The sequence below is a fragment of the Hemitrygon akajei genome, chromosome 24 (assembly GCF_048418815.1).
Source record: "Hemitrygon akajei chromosome 24, sHemAka1.3, whole genome shotgun sequence".
NCBI classification, from domain to species: domain Eukaryota; kingdom Metazoa; phylum Chordata; class Chondrichthyes; order Myliobatiformes; family Dasyatidae; genus Hemitrygon; species Hemitrygon akajei.
In genome coordinates, this window is record NC_133147.1 from 844,057 (window position 1) to 864,130 (window position 20,074).

A 20,074-nucleotide genomic window follows, 5' to 3' on the forward strand; every position below is an offset into this window, starting at 1 on the left:
TGAGGGATCGGATCTGAGACTCAAAATCTGGACTGGATCCTGGGATACTTGTCTGCCTAAACCTTGATCAGCCATGATCTCAAAATGGAGGTGCAGGCTCGAAGGGCCGAATGGTCTACTTCGCCACCTATTGCCTATTGTCTGAAACAAACAATGCAGATGTTCTCTTGTTTGAGTCTGAATCAAACACTGGAGTCTGAAACCATGCACAACAGTCGGAACATCACAGGGCAATCAACTTATTTTGCAGAACCTCATTGTAGTATTTTCTCAACAAATGCTGGATAAGAGCTCAACATTTAGACAAGAATGTAAGAGAATCGAGACTGAGCATTTAATTTAGGTATAAAACTGAATACAAAGGTAAATATGGGTGTAGGCTTGTTACAGAGATGGAAGCTGCTATTTGTCGCACTTTTCTCATGCTGGCACACACTAGAGCAATGCAATAGCTTCGCTGCCCAGTCCCTTCCCCAAATAATTATAAATAGTCTATTTAGCATGTATTTACACAGTTCTGTCTTGAAGACCACAGTGGAACCTACCTCCACCACATCTGCAGGTGGTGAGTTCCAGATCCCAACCACACTCTGTGTTTAAAGCAAAATTACTTCTGTTCCTCTTCCTCTTCATTTTACAGCTGAGACCTCTGATCCTCAGCCCCAAAATCCATTTCCTCTTTGTTACTGACCCCCATCATTTGAGGCACTTCCATCAAATCTTCCTTCGGACTTTCTTTCAAGAACATAGCCTCAGCCTCTTCGATTTTTCTGTGATGATAGCACCTTAGCCGATTGGACCCTGGTCTTCCTCGCCTGAGACTAGAATGCATTACACCAGCTGAAGCCAGACCAGTGTTTTATAAGGGCTCAACATGACTTTATAAATCAGCCATAATTGAATGGAGGAGCAGTCTTGATGGGCTAAATTGCCTAATTCTGCTTCTATGGTCTTATGAACTTCCCTTGCCTTTATACCTGTGTCTCGAGAGACAAAGTACAAAACCTGAAGTTTTATGAACCACTGTCTCAACCTGCTCTGCTATTATTGATTCATGAACACCACCCCCCCGTGATCATACAAGATCTGGCCAATCTGTGCTGTCAGTAAGAGGTGGGGGGTGTGTGGGAGGACTCCCGCTGGAAGAGACAGGGTTGCATTTGAGTACCACCGGCAGCCGAAGAGCAAAGGAAACAGGAGAATCCATTTGCTCCCACAAACCTCGTGCTGATCTTGGGGTGGGGATGTCTGGAACTCAGCAGGTCAGGAGGTCAGGCAGCATCTATGGAAAAGAATACAGTCGACATTTTGGGCCGAGACCCTTCATCAGGTCCGAAGAAAATAAGACGAGGAGTCAGAGTAAGAAGGTGGGGGGAGGGGGGGAAGGTGGGGAGGAAGAAACACAAGGTGATGGTGAAACCAGGGAGGAGGGAGGGGTGAAGTAAAGAGCTGGGAAGACGATTGGTGAAAATAGATAAAAGGCTGGAGGAGGGGGCATCTGATAGGGGAGGACCACTGGGCCATTGGGAGATTCCATTTTCTCTGGCAGAGTGTAGGTGCTCAGCAAAGTGGTCTCTCAATCTATGTCGGGTCTCACCAATTATACAAGAGGCCTGACTCCACAGAGGCTGCCTGATCTGCTGAAAATCTCCAACATTCTCTGCATTTATCTTGGGTTTTTAGCACTTGCAGTAACTTTGCTCTTTGATAAGGTTACACCTAAGTGTTTTGCTGATTTCTATACAAGTAATAATGATCTATTTTTAAATAAAATGACTACTACAATGGCATGACAAATTCACATAATTCCACACAATCTATTCCTTTATCCAAGTTGATGAATTATACAAATTCCTCCATTTCATCCTTCGTGTCAGAATCTGTTCAGTGTTACTGCAGCCTTACGGGTTGGAACACTCTCAGCAGATTCACAGTCATTTCCTTTGCATCAGTGAGCTGGCGAAACAGGCGTTACAGTACCCATCACATTTAGCATTCCCAAAGTGCTCGCACCCGTGAGTTCGACAGACGTGTTTTCCCAGCTTTAGCTGGAGATGATCTGGTGAAGATGAATTGTGAGTCTGTAAATTCTGCAAGTGACCATTTTCCTCCAGTTCCTGCACAATGGGCTCCCTTGTGGCTCTGTCCGATGCCTCCTGTTTATCGGCTGGCTTGGTGCTGGGAGATCGTGGTAAAACTGCACTCTGAAATAACAACATTTGTTCAATCATCACAGATTCTTTCGTTTGATAAAGTCTGCACATTTGCATTGTCGGTCCAGCCACAAATCTGTCAATGTTCTGAACACAGCATTGGGAAGAGATTTGAGAATAATTCTGCATTTATTTTTTTGAAGAGGTTACAATTCACAACATTCATCACAATATAAACGAAAACTCCAGCAAACTATCAGGTCAGCATTAAAGGTTGTCGCCTGTCGTCTACCGTCACTGCAGGACTTGTAAATGCCCAGCTCAAAGAAATGGGCAGGAAAAACCATTGAGGACACTACCCACCCAACAAACTGTCTTTTACAAAAGCTCTTTCCTAGAAAGCACCACACAAAAACTTCACGCCATCTTAAAAGTTTCTTACCCCAGCCAGCTAATCTGATCGACCATTCCAGTTAGCCAACCCCCCTCTATCCATTACCCCTGTCACTGCACTGCTCTGTAAACACTTTCTATAAAGCTGCTTACATTGTAAACACATGCTGGTATTTATGCACATTTTATTCCATATCCCTACTTTAAACTCTAACTTATTTTTAAAAAATTCTTTATTCTTTTTATATGTTAAATGTCACACTCCGATCAACACACCACAATAAATTCCTAATACATGTAAATGCAGATGGTGAATAAATTTGATCTGTGACCCTTTGCTTTGTCCAAAGGGGGATGTCACTTCGGATGTACCAACTGTTTAACTAAGGCCTTGTTAATGGAACTGCTGCTCTGAAATTTCTGTCACAGCAGTAAAATTAAAAGTCATACTTTATGTTTACAAATTCCAGGAACAAAATGTTAATTACAAGATGCACAAACTGCAGCAGTCTGGTCTGTTGCAGTCAGGAAAATCTAAGGGTGGTGTTGTAGTGGATCCTTGCAGGTGATTTCATGGACTGTAGAACCTCTGCCTCTGTGTAAGTAAATGCCCTAGACGATACAATTTTGACAGGATCTTTCCATAAAGCAGCATGGGGTCCACAGACCCCTTGGTTAATGGTAGTGGTCCATGGCATAAAGTAGGTTGGGAACTCTGCCCTAAAGCCATGCTAACTAATTTGATGGAATGTTGAAGAGGTGACAATGTGTGCCAATGAGAACAGTGTGGCTGATTCGACTGGTATTTAGGCTGAGATTCTTCCAACATCGAAGGATTATCTGAATAAGCACTTGAACCACCACGGCTATGGACCACATGCTGGAAATTGGGTTAGCATGGGTACGGTGGGGCTGAAGGGCCAGTGTCTGGACTGTACCACCCTTGTGGAAATTACAATAAAGGCATTAGTGTAGTCATGGAGAACTTTAATCTACATATAGATTTCTCAAAACAATGAGCAGTAATACTCTGGAGGATGACACCAGCAGTGTGTGTCTGATGTCTGTGGACTGACAGGTTGAGGAACTGACAGCAGAGTGAAAAATCCTTCGATGTGCATTGAGAAAGGAACAATTAACAATCTCGTTCCTGATTCCCTGTGGAAGAGTGATCAAACAACAGCTGGATTTTCACTAAGGTGGGGGGAGTAAAGGTTCAGGATAACAATCTCGTTCCCGATTCCCCAGGGGAGAATGACCAGAACACAGTGGGATTTTCATAGTGGGGAGTAAATATTCAGGATAACATCCTCGTTCCCGATGTCCCAGGGAGAGTCACCAGACAGCAGTGAGATTTTCATGGTGGAGAGTAAATGTTCTAACAATCTCATTTCCAAATCCCCAGGGGAGAGTGACTAGACAGCAGTGGGATTTTCATGGTGGGGAGTAACGATGCAGGATGAGCATGAGGGTCCTGAATCTGAACAAAGGAAAGTTCACAGGTGTGGGGTGTAAGCTGGTCTGGTTCTGTTGGTCTGTAAAATCTTTCTCATGAGAATCGATTAAATTTAAAAAATAAATAGATCAAATGTAGCCTACCTGGGACAACATTATCAGGAAAGAGGGCTCAAGTGCTTTTACAAAGGAAATGAGGTTTTGTGTTAGGTCCAAGGAGATGGATAAAATGGCAGCAAAGGCTGAAGTCTGTGAATTTGGTGGCGTTCAGATTCAGCAAACAAGTTAAATAATTGAGGAGGAAGAAAGTGGAGTGAGAACAAGCTTGGGGGGAACATAAAAACAAGCTTTCAAACAATCAACCTGTGAAGAGAAATGACAGAGGTAGGTCACACCCTCCTTTCCCAGGGTAGGGGAATATAGAGGGCAAAGTTTTAAAGTAAGAGTGGGAAGATTTAAAGGGGAGCTGAAAGGAAGTTTTTTTGTAAAGAGAGAGTGGTGGATCTATGGAACGAGCTGCCAGAGGAAGTGGCGGTGGGGGGGGGGGGGGGGGATACAGTTACACCGTTGGACGGGAGCACAGATAGGAAAGGTTTAGTGGGACATGCTGGCGTAAGGGCTTGGCTCAGGTAAATATTTTGATTGGGTTGGGTGAGATGGGCTGAACAACTTGGTTCTGTGCTGTATGACTCTGACTCTGTGACAAGAGTGGGTTCCCTGCAGTCTGAATAGGGTTTCATTTCCTGGTGAGCTCAAAGCCTTCTATGCTCGAAAGATGGAGGCACCTTCATGAACTCCCACAGCCCCCCGATGATCCTGCAGTTTCAGTCTCTGAGGCAAATGTGAGAGCATCCTTCGTGAGGGTGAACCCATGAAAAAATTCAGCCCAGACAGGGTACCTAGCCAAGTATTAAAGACCTGTGTTGATCAACTGGCTGGAGTGTTCACTGAGATCTTTAACCTCTCACTTCAACAGTCTGAAGTACCCTTCTGCTTCAAGCAGGGGTCAATAATACCAGTGCAACAGAAGGAGATGGTAACCTGCCTCAATGACTATCATCCAGTCGCACTTAATCCACTGTGATGAAGTGCTTTGAGAGGTTGCTGATAAAACATATCAACTCCTGCCTGAGAGGTGACTTGGATCCACTCCAATTGCCTACAGGTCCACAGCAGATGCCATTTCATCGACTCTTCACTCAACCCTGGAACACCTGGACAGTGAAGATACATACATCAAGATGCTCCCATTGACTACAGCTCAGCATTCAATACTATCATCCCCTCAAAACTAATCAATAAGCTCCAAGACTTTGGTCTCAGTACCTCCTTGTGCAACTGGATCCTCGATTTCCTCAGTTGCAGATCCCAGTCATTGGCCACAACTCCATCAACTCCACCATCTCCATCAGCACAAGGCTGTGTGCTGAGCCCCCTGCCCTACTCACATTTTACTTATGACTATGAGGCTATGCACAGCTCCAATGCCATATTTAAGTTTGCTCATCAGCAAACATCACTCCCCACCAATAAACACATCTACATGAAATGCTGTCACAGGAAAGCAGCATCCATCATCAGGAACCCCCATCACCCAGGTCATGTTCTCTTCCCACTGCTGCCTTCAGAAAGATGGTACAAGAGCCTCAGGACCCACACCACCAGGTTCAGAAGCAGTTATTACCCCTCAACCATCAGGTTCTTGAACCAAAGGGGATAACTGCACTTAATTTCTCTTGCCCTATCACTGAACTGTTTCCACAACCTATGGACTCACTTTCAAGGACAGCTTCATCTCATGTTCTTGATGTTTATTGCTTATTTATTATTATTATTATTTCTTTCTTTCTGTATTTGCACAGCTTGTTTCTTTGTAAATTAGTTGTCCACCCAGTCAATGCAGTCTTTCACTGATTCTATTATGGCTAGTGGATATACTGTGAATGCATGTAAGAAAATGAATCTCAGGGTTGTATATGGTGTCATATAGGTACTTTGATAATAAGTTTACTTTGAACTTTGGAATTATGAAAAGCAGTTAACAATTACAATAAAATACATATGATTCTATCTTCACCGGGGGACACAAACTCCCAGGTATGTTGGGGAACGGGTGAGAAGAACCGAAACAGATCAATGTGAGTAAAATACCCCTAAGTGCCTGAGCATTTGCATCCCAGCTGACTGAAGGAAGGGGCCTTGGAAACGGTAGATTCACCAATGGCCACCAATACGTTCTGGGCCAGTTGTTCCAGACTGAAGGTGGCAGAAGTTAGACCAGTATTTAGACAAGAAAGTGAAAACCAGGGGATTACAGACCTGTCCACCTGACCTCAGTTAGAACCCTCTCCAACAGTGGTTCTCAACATTTTTTATGCCATGGAGCCTTTTCATTAACTGAGGTGTCCGTGGACACCAGGCTGTGAACCTCTGCTCCAGAATAAAACGCAACTGGTCACCTGACCATTGGATCATAAGGACCATGAGACGTAGGAGCAGAATTAGGCCATTTGGCCCATCAAGTCTGCTCCACCATTCAATCATGGCTGATTTATTATCCCTCTCAATCCTTCTCCCCATAACCTTTGATGCCCTGACTAAACAAGAAACTATCAACCTGCACTTTAAGTATACCCAGTGACTTGACCTCCACAGCCACCTGTGGCAATGAATTCCACAGATTCACCACCCTTGGCTAAGGAAATTCATCCTCATCTCTAAATGGTTGGTCCTCTACTCTGAGGCTGTGCCTCCTGATCCTTGATTCCCACCACTATAGGAAGTATCCTCTCCACATGCACTCTACCTAGACCTTTCAATATTCAACAGGTTTTAATGAAATAACCCCTCATCTTCTAAATTCCAGCAAGTAAAGGCCCAGAGCCAACAAGCTCTCTGGAATCATCACCGTGAACCTGCTCTGGATCCTCTCCAATCTCAGCACTTCTCCTACATTAACCTTTTCATTTCTGGAATTGTCATCGTGAACCTGCTCTGGACCCTCTCCAAACCCAGCACTCCTTTCTTAGCTAAAGTGCCCAAGGGGCCCCAAGTTGCCCACAATAGTCCAAGGGCAGTCTGGTCAATGCCTTAAAAAGATTCAGCATTTCATCCTTGCTTTTGTATTCTAGTCCTCTTAAAATGAATGCTAACATTAAATTTCCCTTACTTACCATTGATTGAACCTACAAGTTAATCTTTAGGGAATCCTGCACAATGACTCCTAGGTCCTTCTGCATCTCTGAATTTTCTCCCCATTTAGAAAATAGTCTAAACCTTTATTCCTTGCATCAAAGTGTAAGAGCATGCACTTCCCGACACTATATTCTACCTGACACTTTTTTTGCCCATTTTCCTAATCTGTCTGTCTTTCTGCAGACTCCCTACTTTCTCAATACTACCTGCCCCTTCACCTATCTTTGTATAATCTGCAAACTTTCCCATAAAGCCATCATTGACATATAATGTGAAAAGAACCGGCCCTAACACTGACTCCTGAGGAACACCACTAGTCACCGGCAGCCAATTGAAAACTCATCTTTGCCTCCTGCCAGTCAGCCAACTTCCTATCCATGCTAATATCTCTCCTGTAATACCACAGGCTTTTATTTTGTTAAGCAGCCCCATGTGCAGCACCTTGTCAAAGGGCTTCGGAAAATCCATGTACATAACATCTACTGATTCTCTTTTGTCTATCCTGCTTGTTATCTCTTGGGAAAGGGCAAAATAATATCAAATGAAACAATGTGAGAAAATGTGAATTTAATCATTTTGGAACAAGTAAAATGATTACTTTTGAGAAATATTGTAGAAAGATGCAGTATAATGGGATTTATGGATCTGTGTGCATGAAACCAGAAAGCTAGCAGACAATTACAGAGGTAATGGGGAGGCTAACGCGGTATTCTCTGTGAATTATCTAGCAGATTTCCCCGCCCCCCCCCCCACACAATGAAAGAACTTAAAGTACCGCGGGTCTACTCTATCAGCAAGTTGCTTGTTGGCGGAGAAGCTGAAGGAGCTGGACAGTGAGGATCGTATTGCTGCCTGTGTCAGAGAGGCATCGGAGGAGTTGGTGCGCAAAGGTGACGTGGAGTTTAACAGGAAGTGATCATCATAGTCGCTTTTCTTGTCATCGAGTGACCCTGTTGGACATTGTTAATGTGGAATGCTGCAAGTCCGATTCACAGATTTATTGGCAGCTCTCTAGCCTTAGTCATAGCAAGGACTAGGTTTCAACCTGTGGTGTTACCTGTTTACAGCTGCCCAGGGGAGGGGCATTGGAGTCAGTGTGCTCCACTGGAGGTAGTGTGGCACAGCAGCCAAATGGAGTTGGTGCTGCCCCCGCTGTATTCACTGGGCAAAAGACAAGCGGGATTGTGTTCAACTGTAGACTGCTGCAACATTCATGGACTCGGGGACTTGGGCTTTTTTCTTTGCGACTGTATTTTACTGATATTTTATATGTACTTGCTCTCTTATATGTGCCTTGTCCTGTGTGTAGACTGTTGGCACTGCACCTTGGCTCGGGGAAATGCTGTTTCATTTGGCTCTATTCATGGGTACTCATGCATGGTTGAAAGACAATTAAATGTGAACTTGAAGAATTGTCACTTACCCAGGCATGCTGGTCTGCTGGAGAACAGCTAGCCATGTGGAACCTGTGTGAGTATTTCGCTTGTGCACTGATGTAGCACTTGTCACAATACCCACTATGGGTTGGATTGGCAAGCATCCTACAGTCTGAAGTATGACATATAGACATGTTTCGGAGATGAGATGAAATCTGAGCCAGTTGTCTCTGAGGGGCTGAAGGTGAGAGGTCACCATGCCCTGGATCTTGTGGGGAGGAAGCTCCTAGGAAGAGAACATCTTAGTATTAGTCTCTCAAATGTGCAAACAGGCAAAAACTGTGGCACAAATTCCCATCAATAGACCAGCTTGTGTTGCAATGTGTAAACGGGGTTACCTATGGACGTGCACACTGACCACCCTGAGCAACACATACTGGGCAATCACAGCCTGAGCCCAGCTGCAGAACAACAGACTGTGGCATCTTCGTGCATTTCCTCATTTGAGGGTTGTATATTGAGGGAATCAAGAGACAAGGATTTAGGGCAGGATTTAGTGGGGAAAAGGCACAACTGTGATGCACCGACTGGGACAGCATACAGGAGGGGCCGAATGGCCTATGTTTCCTGCATTCACTGAAGAGGAGTTGGGGCAATACATAGATAGATGGGATAGTATAAGATAAAGATTCCTACATCTCTCTGAGCACTAACAGATTTCTTCAGTTCAGGGCTTTCCTCTTTTGAGCAAAAGAAGGTGAGAGGTGACTTGATAGAGGTGTACAAGATGATAAAAAACGCAGATCGAGTGGATAGCCAGAGACTTCTTCCCAGGGTGGAAATGGCTAAGATAATTTTAAGGAGACTGGTGGGTATGTGGAATTCATTATCAGGGTAGTGGGAGATGTAGAGACAGTAGGGACATTAAGAGATTCTTCGATAGGTATATAGATGAAAGAAAAATGGAGGGCCATGTGTGAGGAAAGAGTTAAAATGATCTTAGAGTAGGTTCAAATGTCAGCACAGTATGGTGGGCTGAAAGGCCTGTATTGTTCTCTAATTATACTGTATGTTCTATATTCTAATCTACTTCGACTTGCCCATTTCCAAACCTAGAGCTTCCTCCTATTTGCATGATATTTTCACGAGAAATTTCTTTAAGAACACTCATCACAGATTGGATTTCCAAATGGACATGAATTTCTGTGAAACATAGGACCAGGAGAGATTCACTATGCCCTATACTATAGTCATGATGGACCTGCCTCATCTTAGTTGGTACCGGTTCCCCACTTCCTCATTACATACCATTAGTGGGCCCATCTGCACACCCTCCCTCCATAGATTCACTGTCCTCTATGAGGAGTTCTGGGATGCCAGTCTTAAAGAACCATCTATGGCAATGAATTCCACAGATTTGTCCCCCCGACCCCCCCCCCCCATCTCTAGCTAAAGGGATCATCCTCATCTCTGTCCTAAAGGGATATCCTTCTATTCTGAGGGTTGTGCCCTCTGGTCCTAGACTCACCCACTACAGGAAATATCTTCTCCACATCTACTCTATCGAAGCCTTTCAATATTTGCTAGATTTCAATGAGATTCCCCCTTCATTCTTCCAAACACCAGGAAGTATGGGCCCAGAGCTCCCAGATGGACTACAGACCAGGAATTTGAAACAAGTAGCTAAAGAGATTGTGGAGGCATTAGCTATGATCTTTCAAGAATCACTAGATTCTGGAATAGTTACTGAGGACTGGAAATTGCAAATGTTACTCTACTCTTAGGAAGGCAGACAAAAGACAGGAAACTATAGGTCAGTTAGAATGACTTCAGTGGTTGGGAAGATGTTGGAGTCCATTATTAAGGATGATAAAATAGGCTGTAGTCAGCATGGTTTCCTCAAGGGGAAATCTTGCCTGACAAATCTGTTGGAATTCTTTGAAAGAATAACAAGCAGGATAGACAAAGGAGAATTGGTTGATGTTGTGTACTTGATTTTCAGAAGGCCTTTGACAGGGTGCCACACATGAGGCTAATTAACAAGATAACAGCCCATGGTATAACAGGAAAGATACGAGCATGGACAGAAGATTGGCTGGCTGGCAGGAGGCAAAGGGTGGGAATAAAGGGAGCCTTTTCTGACTTGTTTTCAGTGATTTGCTATTTTTCTTGTTATATGCTGATGATCTGGATGATGGCATTGAAGGCTTGTGACCAAGTCTGCAGATGATACAAAGATAGATGGAGGGGCAGATAGAGTTGAGGAAGCAGGGAGTCTGCAAAAGGACTTAGTTAGATTGGGGGAATGGGCAAAGAATTAACAGACAGGATATAGTGTCAGGAAATGTATGGCTATGCAGTTTTGTAGAAGGAATAAAGGTCTAAATGGGGAAAAAAATTCAGAAATCAGAGGTGTAAAGGGATTTGGGAGTCCTCGACGAGGATTCTCTAAAGGTTTAATTTGCAGGTTGAGTTGGTGGTGAGGAAGGCAAATGCAATGTCAATGTTCGTTTCAAGAGAACTAGAATATAAGAACAGTGATGCAAAACTTGAAAGGCGTTATGTCAGATGACTTTTGGAGTATTATGACCAATTAATTTCAAGCCACATATCCAAGGGAGGACATGCTTATGTCAGAGAAGGTCAAGAGGAGCTTTATGAGAATTATCCCAGGAATGAAAAAGTTAGTATAATGAGGAGCTTTTGATGGCTCTGGGCCTGTGCTCACTGGGGTTTAGAAGAATGGGGGAGAGTGAATCTCATTGAAACCTATTGAAAGGCATAGATAGAGTGGGTGTGAAGAGAATATTTCCTTTGGTGGGGGAGTCTAGGACCAGCCTCAGAATACAAGGAAATCCTTTTAGAACAGAGATGAGGAGGAGGAATTTCTTTAGCCAGAGGGTGGTGAATCTGTGGAATTCATTGCCATAGATGGTTGTGGAGGCCAAGTCATTGGGTATATTTAAAATGATAGGGTCTTCTTTAGTAAGGGCACCAAAGGTTACAGGGGGAAGGCAGGAGAATGGGATTGAGAGGGAAAATAAATCAGCCATGGTCAAATGGCAGAACAGAATTGATGGGCTGAATGACCTAACTCTGCTCCTTCATCTTATGTTCTTATGGTAAATCTGAAGATGTTCAGGCAACATATTTAGGCAAAGTATAAGCAAGGAAAGTGTACAACATTTTTCATCAGGCACCATGGTAGCTAACAGTTAGTGTGTAACTGTTACAGTTCAGGTCATTCCAGAGTTCAGAGTTCAATTCCAGTGCTGTTCTGTAAGGAGTCACTGTATGTATTCCCCATGGAATGTGTGGGTTTTCTCCAGGTGTTCCAGTTTCCTCCCACAGTCTAAAGACGTATCGGATAGGTTAATTGATCATTGTAAATTCTCCCGTGATTCGGTTAGGACTAATAGGGGTTGTTGGGGGTTACAGTGTAGCTTGAAGGGCCAAAAAGGCCTACTCCACACTGTATTGCTAAGTGAGTAGATAAATATTCACAAAGGAAGCCGACTTTATTATTGGAGAATTCAGTGAAGGGCGAGTTTAGACCCGATGAAGGGTCTCAACCAGGAACGTCAACCAGGAACATCAACCACCCCTTTACCTCCACCATTGCTGGTTCCCTCACTCAGTTCACCCTGCAGTTTGTTTCTTTTTTCATTAAGATATTGCCCGGGTTAGAATATTTCTATTCTGAGGAGAGATTGCAGAGTCTGGGTCTGTTCTCCCTGGAGTGGAGGAGGTTAAGAGTGTGCATGATGAATGTGTATAAAGTTATAAGGAGTTTAGACAGTGCAGACCCAGGTAAACTATCCCCATATCATATCAGAGGTAAGTACAACCAAAGGGCACAGATTATGTGGGGGACCTTCCTCACCCAGAGCCCCTAGAACACACTGCGGGAGAGAGAGGGGAAGCTCGGTCACTCACAGCTGTTAAGAAGACTCTAAACGATCACTTGAACCAATGAGGCACAGAGTGCTATGGACCAAGTGCTGGGAGATGGGCTTAATACAGATGGGTGTCCACTGGTCAGCATAGATTAAATGGGCTGAATTGCCTGTTCCCATGCTATATGATTCTATGATTCAAACTACTCACCGATGCTTTCCAAATGCTTGAGGAAGCAGGAAGTGCACAGCCCGGACCGATCCTCGGCTCCGAAGTACTGACAGCCCGTGGTTTTGCATTTTCCGTGTTCTGTGACCTGACCGACCTGCAACCCCTGACCATGGACACTGCCTGCCATCTGACCTCCTGTACTGGCCTTGGCAGCTTGGTGTGACTCTGAGGAACTCTGTCCTGATGTTCCCTGTGTCAGGGTGAAAGCATCTGTCCTCTTTAAACACAAGTAACACCAACCAAAATTCCTCACTTCTTGCTTACATTCGCTGCACCTCTGTCCCAACAAATCCATCCTTCCGTTAACCACTTTGCCAGAATTTCCGCTTCTCTCTGGAGAATCCATGTGGCCCCTCTTGTGGAAACAGGAGGGACAGAAGCCATGAAAGGCCTCACTGCCAGTGAACGGACACTCAGAATCTTTACACTTTAAAGCATTCATCTCACTGAAGAGAGAGGTCCCAGTTGCAAGCGTTGTTATTTCATCCTTACTAAACTGCTTGTCCACTCCTTCGCCATCTCCCTCCCTCCGGTTGTTGAGGTCTGGAGGCGTTTCCTCACTCTGGAATGCATCTCGACACGTGTGGCAGAACGGTTTGGTAAACTTTGAACAGAAGTATGGACAACCGTGTGTCAAGCATTTCTCCTCCACAATGGACAGGGTGGAGAGGAAATCAAAATCGCCTTCATGCAAGTTTTTCCTTACATTGCTACTGCTTTCCTGCCAGGATTTGTACCTATGGTTAACAAGCTGGAAGTAATCTTGAACCAGGTTAAGGTCATCCGGTAAAGGGTTTATCAGCAGTCTAGACAAAAGAAACAGAATTTCAATGATTTGCTGTTTTGAAAGGTCTACAGGTGATTGTAACAGTTCTGGTCATCGAGCATGAAACAAGGTCAGGCTTTTGAGGACTCCATAATCCCGGTTAACTATCAGAATTGTTTCAATAAAGTAGACTGCTACTGCATAGTGGAATATTGATAAGGTTTTTAAGGTGTATGGTGTGTTGGCCATAGTGGTCCTTCTGGTGAATGTTGTTGATGAGGGAGCTCTAAGACTGACAACATTGATTATTCAAAGTTGCTGCCCAAGATGATAGGGTGGTTAAGAAGGCTTATAGTGTGTTGGTCTTCTTTAGACCATAAGACAGGAGCAGAATTAGGCCATTTGGCCCATCGAGTCTGCTCTGCCATTTCATGATGGCTGATCCACTTTCCCTCTCAGCTCCAATCTCCTACCTTCTCCCTGTTGTGTCCTGACCAATCAAGAATCTATCAACCTCTGCCTTAAATATACCCAATGACCTGGCATCCACAGCTACCTGTGGCAACAAATTCCACGATTCACCACTCTCTAGCTGAAGAAATTCCTCCTCATCTCTGTTCTAAAAAGACTCCCCTCTATTCTGAGACTCTCCCACCATAGGAAACATCCTCTCCACATCCACCCTATCAAGGCCTTTCAAAATTCGATAGGTTTCAATGAGGTCATCCCTGATTCTTCTGAATTCCATTGAGTAGAGGCCCAGAGCCATCAAACACTCCTCATATGACAAGCCTTTTAGAGGATTAAGTTCAAGATCCATGCGATAATGTTGCAATTCTATAAAACCACAGTTGGGGTATTGTAAAAAACACAAAATGCTGGCAGAACTCAGCAGGCCGGACAGCATCTATGGGAGGAGGTAGTGACGACGTTTCGGGTCAAAACCCTTCATCAGGAGTGAAGTACCATGGGATGGTCGAGGGGGGATAAGAAGTGGGGGGAGGGATGAAGTAGAGAGCTGGAAAATGATAGGCTGGAAAGAAATGGGCTGGGGGAAGGTGGAGAATATGGGAAATAAAAGAGAAAGAAAGGTAGGGCTGGGGGGAGATTATAGTGAGGGGCGAAAAAGAGAGAGAAAGAGAACCAGACTAAAATTATAGATAGGGATGGGGTAAGGGGGGGGGGGGGCAGGGGTATCAACGGAGGTCTGTGAGTTGAATGTTCATGCCAGCAGGTAGAAACAGATGGGGTATTGTGTTCAGTTCTGGTCACCTCATTATAAGAAGGATGTAGAAGGGCGCAGAGGAGATTTAATGGGGATTGCCTGGATTAGAGAAAATGTCTTATGAAGAAAGGTTGTGGGAGTTAGGGCTCTCAGCTCTGGAATGAAGAAGGATGAGAGGTGACTCAATAGAGGCTAATACAAGGAGCATAATTTTAAGGTGATTGGAGGAAAATACAGAGGGAATGTCAGATGTAAGTTGTTTTTTCTTTACACTGAGTGGTGAGTGTGTGGAACACCCTGTGCTAGAGGCAGATATATTAGGGACATTTAAGAGACTCTGCACCTGGATGACAGTAAACTGAAAGTGGTAACCAGAACAGAGCATCTTATTCCAGATGTGGGCTAGCCAATGTCCTGTAAACTGCAACATGATGTCCTCAATATTACACCCAAAGTGCCTGCCTTTGAAAGCAAGTGAGCTAAACAAGTTTGTCACTCCCCTGTCCACCTGCATGGTCATTTCCAGGAAGCAACAATTGTTCCTCTGTATGTCAACACTTCAAAGATCTCCACAGTTCGGGGCAAACGACTGGTCAGCATGAGACAACCCAAAATGCATCAGCTCACATGTTTTGGAGATGGTCAATTCCTTGACTATCTTTGTGACCCATAAACCCTGACAGAGACAGTTTGCAGAAAAATTGTTAAAAATGTGAGTACAGTACTGGGTCCAAGTGCAGTCGGGTACAGTACTGGGCTCCGAGTGCAGTCATTGTCAGAACTGAGTACTGAGGGGTTCACAGCTGAAGGAAGCTGGGGGAGTTTTGTGTGTCACTATCCTCCGGGAGAATTTTACCCTCTGCAGATATGTTACATTCGAAGATTTAAAGCTGCTGACTCAGTTATTGCATCAGCATTTTGAAAACTTTATTTTGGAGGAAGCCAGATCTGTAGGTGGGCATTGGTTGTTCAACAGTCTGCTTTTTGTTCCTCAGTGAATCCACTGAACCATTCTGGAACTAACCACTTCCTCAATGCCTCAGTCCCTATGTTCATGTTGTCCACAAACAGAACATGGAACAGCCCTTCAGCCCATCATACCCATACTGATCACAATGCCAGTCCTAATGAATCCCTTCTGCTTGACATGGTCCATATTCCTGTATACACTCACATTCAACCTCTTGAACATCAGAATTGCTCATGCCTGCAGCACCATCCCTGGCAGCATGTTCCAGTATCTGTGTTAAAAGACTTACTGCACACTATAACATAAGCACAAGAGATTGGGCTGATGCAGGAACTCTAGGGAAACACACACACAATGCTGGAGGAACTCAGCAGATCAGGGAGCAGCTATGCTAAGCAATATTGCAGTGACCAATACCGTAGACAGTACTCCAAATGGAGCATCTCCAAGTTGTGGTTAGTAATGAGATATCCTCTCCCATCGGTGAAGAACGTGAACCCACCTGGCTGCATTGACGAATTCAACTCCATTGCAGTCTGGCACGGAAATCTCAATCAGATAATCACTCAGTAGTTGCTTCCCATTGACTTTTTCTGCATCCAAGAGAAAGCGGATTGGAAGCTCCACACTCCCATTCTTGCTTGGTATGGCTAATGGAAAAGCATTAATCTCTGAAGGAGAAAGAATGTGGAGACATTACAGAAGTATTCCTTGAGGCACATCCGATTGGTAAAGCAAACAAATGTCTGACCACCCTCCTTACTTTCACACTGGGAGGCCTTGAATGTAGCCAGGGTCGGGGGCATTTTTCCACAAGTCTCTCTGCAGGACATTTGAGGACTGGGACTGCTGCATGCTGGCTGCTCCAAGGGAACAAAGGACTGGGAAAAGCGGCTCCCTGGCCTTCAATGTGGATCATTGGCAGATGACCAGAGAAGTTCTCGAGGCCAGTCAGTGTTAAGAGCACAATGAAATCTAAGTAACATACCCTAACAAAGCTCAGAATCCTGGTGAACTTTCCTGAGAATTTCAGTGGGGAACTTCAGGAATCACATGCTGTCATCAGAGAATGGGGGCTTTCTAGCTCACAGATGGGTGGATTTGAGTCAGGTGAGCAGTGGGCTGTAGTGGGACGGGGGTGGGGAGCTGCCTCGAACCCAGCCAGGACCTGACTTTCTGGGGTGGGATGAAGAGTGGGCAACCAATTGGCTGGCTCCTCCTCATGGAGGGGTTATGGGCCTCATGAGTGCAGAGGCAACAGCACCTGAATTCTGTTCTGTCCAAGGGGATTCAATGCAATGACCTTTGTCTTTGATGGGTTATTGTGATAAACATGTGCACTTACTCTATCATTTTGAAGTTACAATGGATTCCCATTAATTGAGCTATTGGTTAATCGGAGCAGCCACTTATTTGGGACAACTCTTAAAGAACAAATGCAAATCGAAAAAATAGCTAGGATTCCCTTTATTTATTTGGGATGCTATGCTGCTTAATTGGAACAGGAGACTTTAACTGAACATTTTCTAACTATCATCAGTTGGGTGCATTATGTGGCCATTAGACACTACGTGCTTAGAGCAAACTATTTTTAAATGATGTCAGTTGTGTTCAAAAAGTGGTGATTTTTGTCACTGATAGTTGGTGAAAAATAAGACAATTCAGGATGTTTTGTTCACTGTAGTTTCAAACATTCAGGCTGAAAGATGCCAGAAATGCCTGGGAGTGAAAAGGAAACAATTTCTCTACTTCAACAAGTTAGGAGCTACAAAGAATTTGAAGATATCGATAATCATCTTGAAAGTTACAATGAAAATGAAGTTTTGGAGGATGCAATTGTCAAAAGCACTGTTTGAAGGCGATCTACTATCTGCAGTAGGTGTCAAATATATTAGGAACAAATACACAGTACTGTAATAGTTTTGATAGTGCTATATTTTATTCTGTATTTTATTTAAATATATACTCTGTTACTCAGTTGAATGGTAGTTTGTCTTTTTTTTAAAACAATTTCTATGAAACTTCAGTTAATGGGGCAGCTGTTTAATTGGGACAAATGTACTGGTCCCTAGTGTCCCAATTAACCAGAATCCACTGTACTTCAGTTTTGTTCTAGGCCGTGATACAGACAGAACCCTTGACCTTGTGATAAGAAGCCTGAAAGCTCTGGTCCAAGGATGGTGTAGATCTCTGCAGGAAACTGGGCTCAGTTTGGGACTGTGCCGGGTGATTGGCTACTTGAACAGCATACCTGGTCCTATGTCATTGATGGTGATGAGTGGGGAGAAGGAATGATGCTCATAGCCCAGTAGGACAGGGCAGGTGCAGCACTGCAGAGGAGGCCAATGCAGGGGGAGGTAGATTCCCGCTGGACTCGAGGTCTTCCTGCTTGAAGTACTTTCTAAACTTTTTTCTGAGATTCCTTGTCCAAAAACAAAAGATCACAACGTTACCATGTGAAGGGCTCCTGCATCCTGGAAGACAATGGTTTACAGATGCAATGCAATTGAGTCATAGAAGAATGCAGCACAGAAACTGGCCCTTCAGCCCATCTAGTCTGTGCTGAACCATTTAAACTGCCTAGACCTTTTGACTTGCACCCGGACCACAGCCCTCCATATAAACGACATTGAAACATCTTCCTGTGGCACAATAACAACAATGTGCATTTGTATTTCCAATTTCTGCTCGTGGGATGTGGGGAAACTAGAATTTACCGTCCATCCCAAAATACCCTGATGAGCGACCTTCTTGGATCACAGTGGTCCTTTTGGTGAAGGGTATTGGGAGGAAGCTCCAGGTCTGACAACATTGATCCCACAGATTGATAGGGTGGTTAAGAAGGCATATGGTGCAGATCTCTGCAGGAAACTGGGCTCAGTTTGGGACTGTGCCGGGTGATTGGCTACTTGAACAATATACCTGGTCCTATGTCATTGATGGTGGTGAGTGGGGAGAAGGAATGATGCTCATAGCCCAGCAGGACAGGCCAGGTGCTGCACTGCAGAGGTGATCCACGCAGGGGGAAGTAGATTCCCGCAGGACTTGAGGTCTTCCTGCTTGAAAATTAGTCAGGGGATTGAGTTCAAAAGCTGTGAGGTTATGTGGCAAGTGGATAAAACTCTGGTTAGACCACACCTGTTCAGTTTTGGCTGTCTCATTATAGGAAGGATTTGGAAACCTTAGAGAAGGTACAGAGGAGATTTACCAAGATACTGCCTGGATTAGAAGACGGGTCTCATGAGTAAGCTGGCTCTTTTCTCTTTGGAGCAAAGGATGATGAGCGATGTCTTGACAGATGATAAGAGGCAGAGATAAAGTGGACAGCCAGAGCGGAGAAGACATCATTTTAATGTGATTGGAGGAAAGTATGGGGGAAAATGTCAAAGATTTATTTTTCACACACAGAGTGGTGGGTGTGTGGAATACGATGCCAAGGGTGTTGGTAGAAGTAGATACATTAGGGACTTTAAGAGACACCTAAATAGATACATGGATGATAGACCACTGGAGAGCTGTGTGAGAGTGAGGGGTCTGATTGATCTTAGAGGAGGGCTAGAATGATTTTAAAGTCAGCACAACATGGTGGGTCGAATGGCCTGTACTGTGCTGCAATGTTCTACGTCTTGCATTTCCAAGCCAGGATAAGACATGACAGAGAGGAGAATTAGCAGGCAGTGGTGTTTGCCTGCACCATCAGCCCTTCTCAGTGATGGAGGCTGCGCTTGCTAACAGCTGCATAGAGGCATAAAGAGAAAATGAATGACACAGGCCCTTCAGTCCTCTGGAGACTATCCCAACTTCCATATTTACACTGATTCTTATACTAACCCAGTTTATTCTCCCACTATCCCAAAACTCTCACCTACTCACCAGAGGCAATGAACAGGGCAATTATCCCATCAACGTGGGCGAGAACTGGAGCACCCGGAGGAAACTCTACACACCCAGTACCAGAGGTGCGGATCAGACCTGTGCCTCAGTGTGGATGTCATTGACCGCTGAGCTCTTTGCAGATGGGACACCCTGCCACTCTATACATAGTGGTGGAGGGAATGACTGTTCAGAGCAGTGGATGGATGCTCATCTTTTTTCTTTCATTTTTATGGGTTCTTTTGGGTTTCCCTGAATCTCAAGGTTGTATGATGTACAGTATACCTTTGCTGATCATAAATATATTCTGATCTTTGCTTTGTCCTGAATGATGTTGATGTGTCACTGCATCCGCATAGATCCAGGGAAGAGAAGGGTGGGGTGGACATTCTGGACCTCCTCCCTGTTCAATCGGTAATGGAATGGAGGGTGCGTCACTTACAACAGGATACACAACCTCTGACCTGGTCATACAGGTGTCATTACAACAGGATACACAACCTCTGACCTGGTCATACAGGTGTCACTTCCTACAGGATA

The 20,074-nt window shown here is 44.4% G+C and overlaps 1 protein-coding gene across 3 annotated transcripts in view; it reads right to left on the reverse strand.

The window, feature by feature from the left end:
• Positions 1-327: 327 nt before the first annotated feature.
• LOC140715784 (tumor necrosis factor alpha-induced protein 3-like) overlaps positions 328-20,074 on the reverse strand; it is a 40,676-nt gene continuing 20,929 nt past the window's right edge. For all 3 annotated transcript variants that reach the window (XM_073028169.1, XM_073028171.1, XM_073028170.1), the window contains 5 exons: positions 17,913-18,083; positions 16,164-16,332; positions 12,680-13,506; positions 8,620-8,858; positions 328-2,204 (listed from right to left, as the gene is read on the reverse strand). In XM_073028169.1, the coding sequence (XP_072884270.1) occupies positions 1,935-2,204; positions 8,620-8,858; positions 12,680-13,506; positions 16,164-16,332; positions 17,913-18,083 (1,676 nt within the window). In that variant the 3' untranslated portion in view covers positions 328-1,934. The remainder of the gene's footprint in view (positions 2,205-8,619; positions 8,859-12,679; positions 13,507-16,163; positions 16,333-17,912; positions 18,084-20,074) is intronic.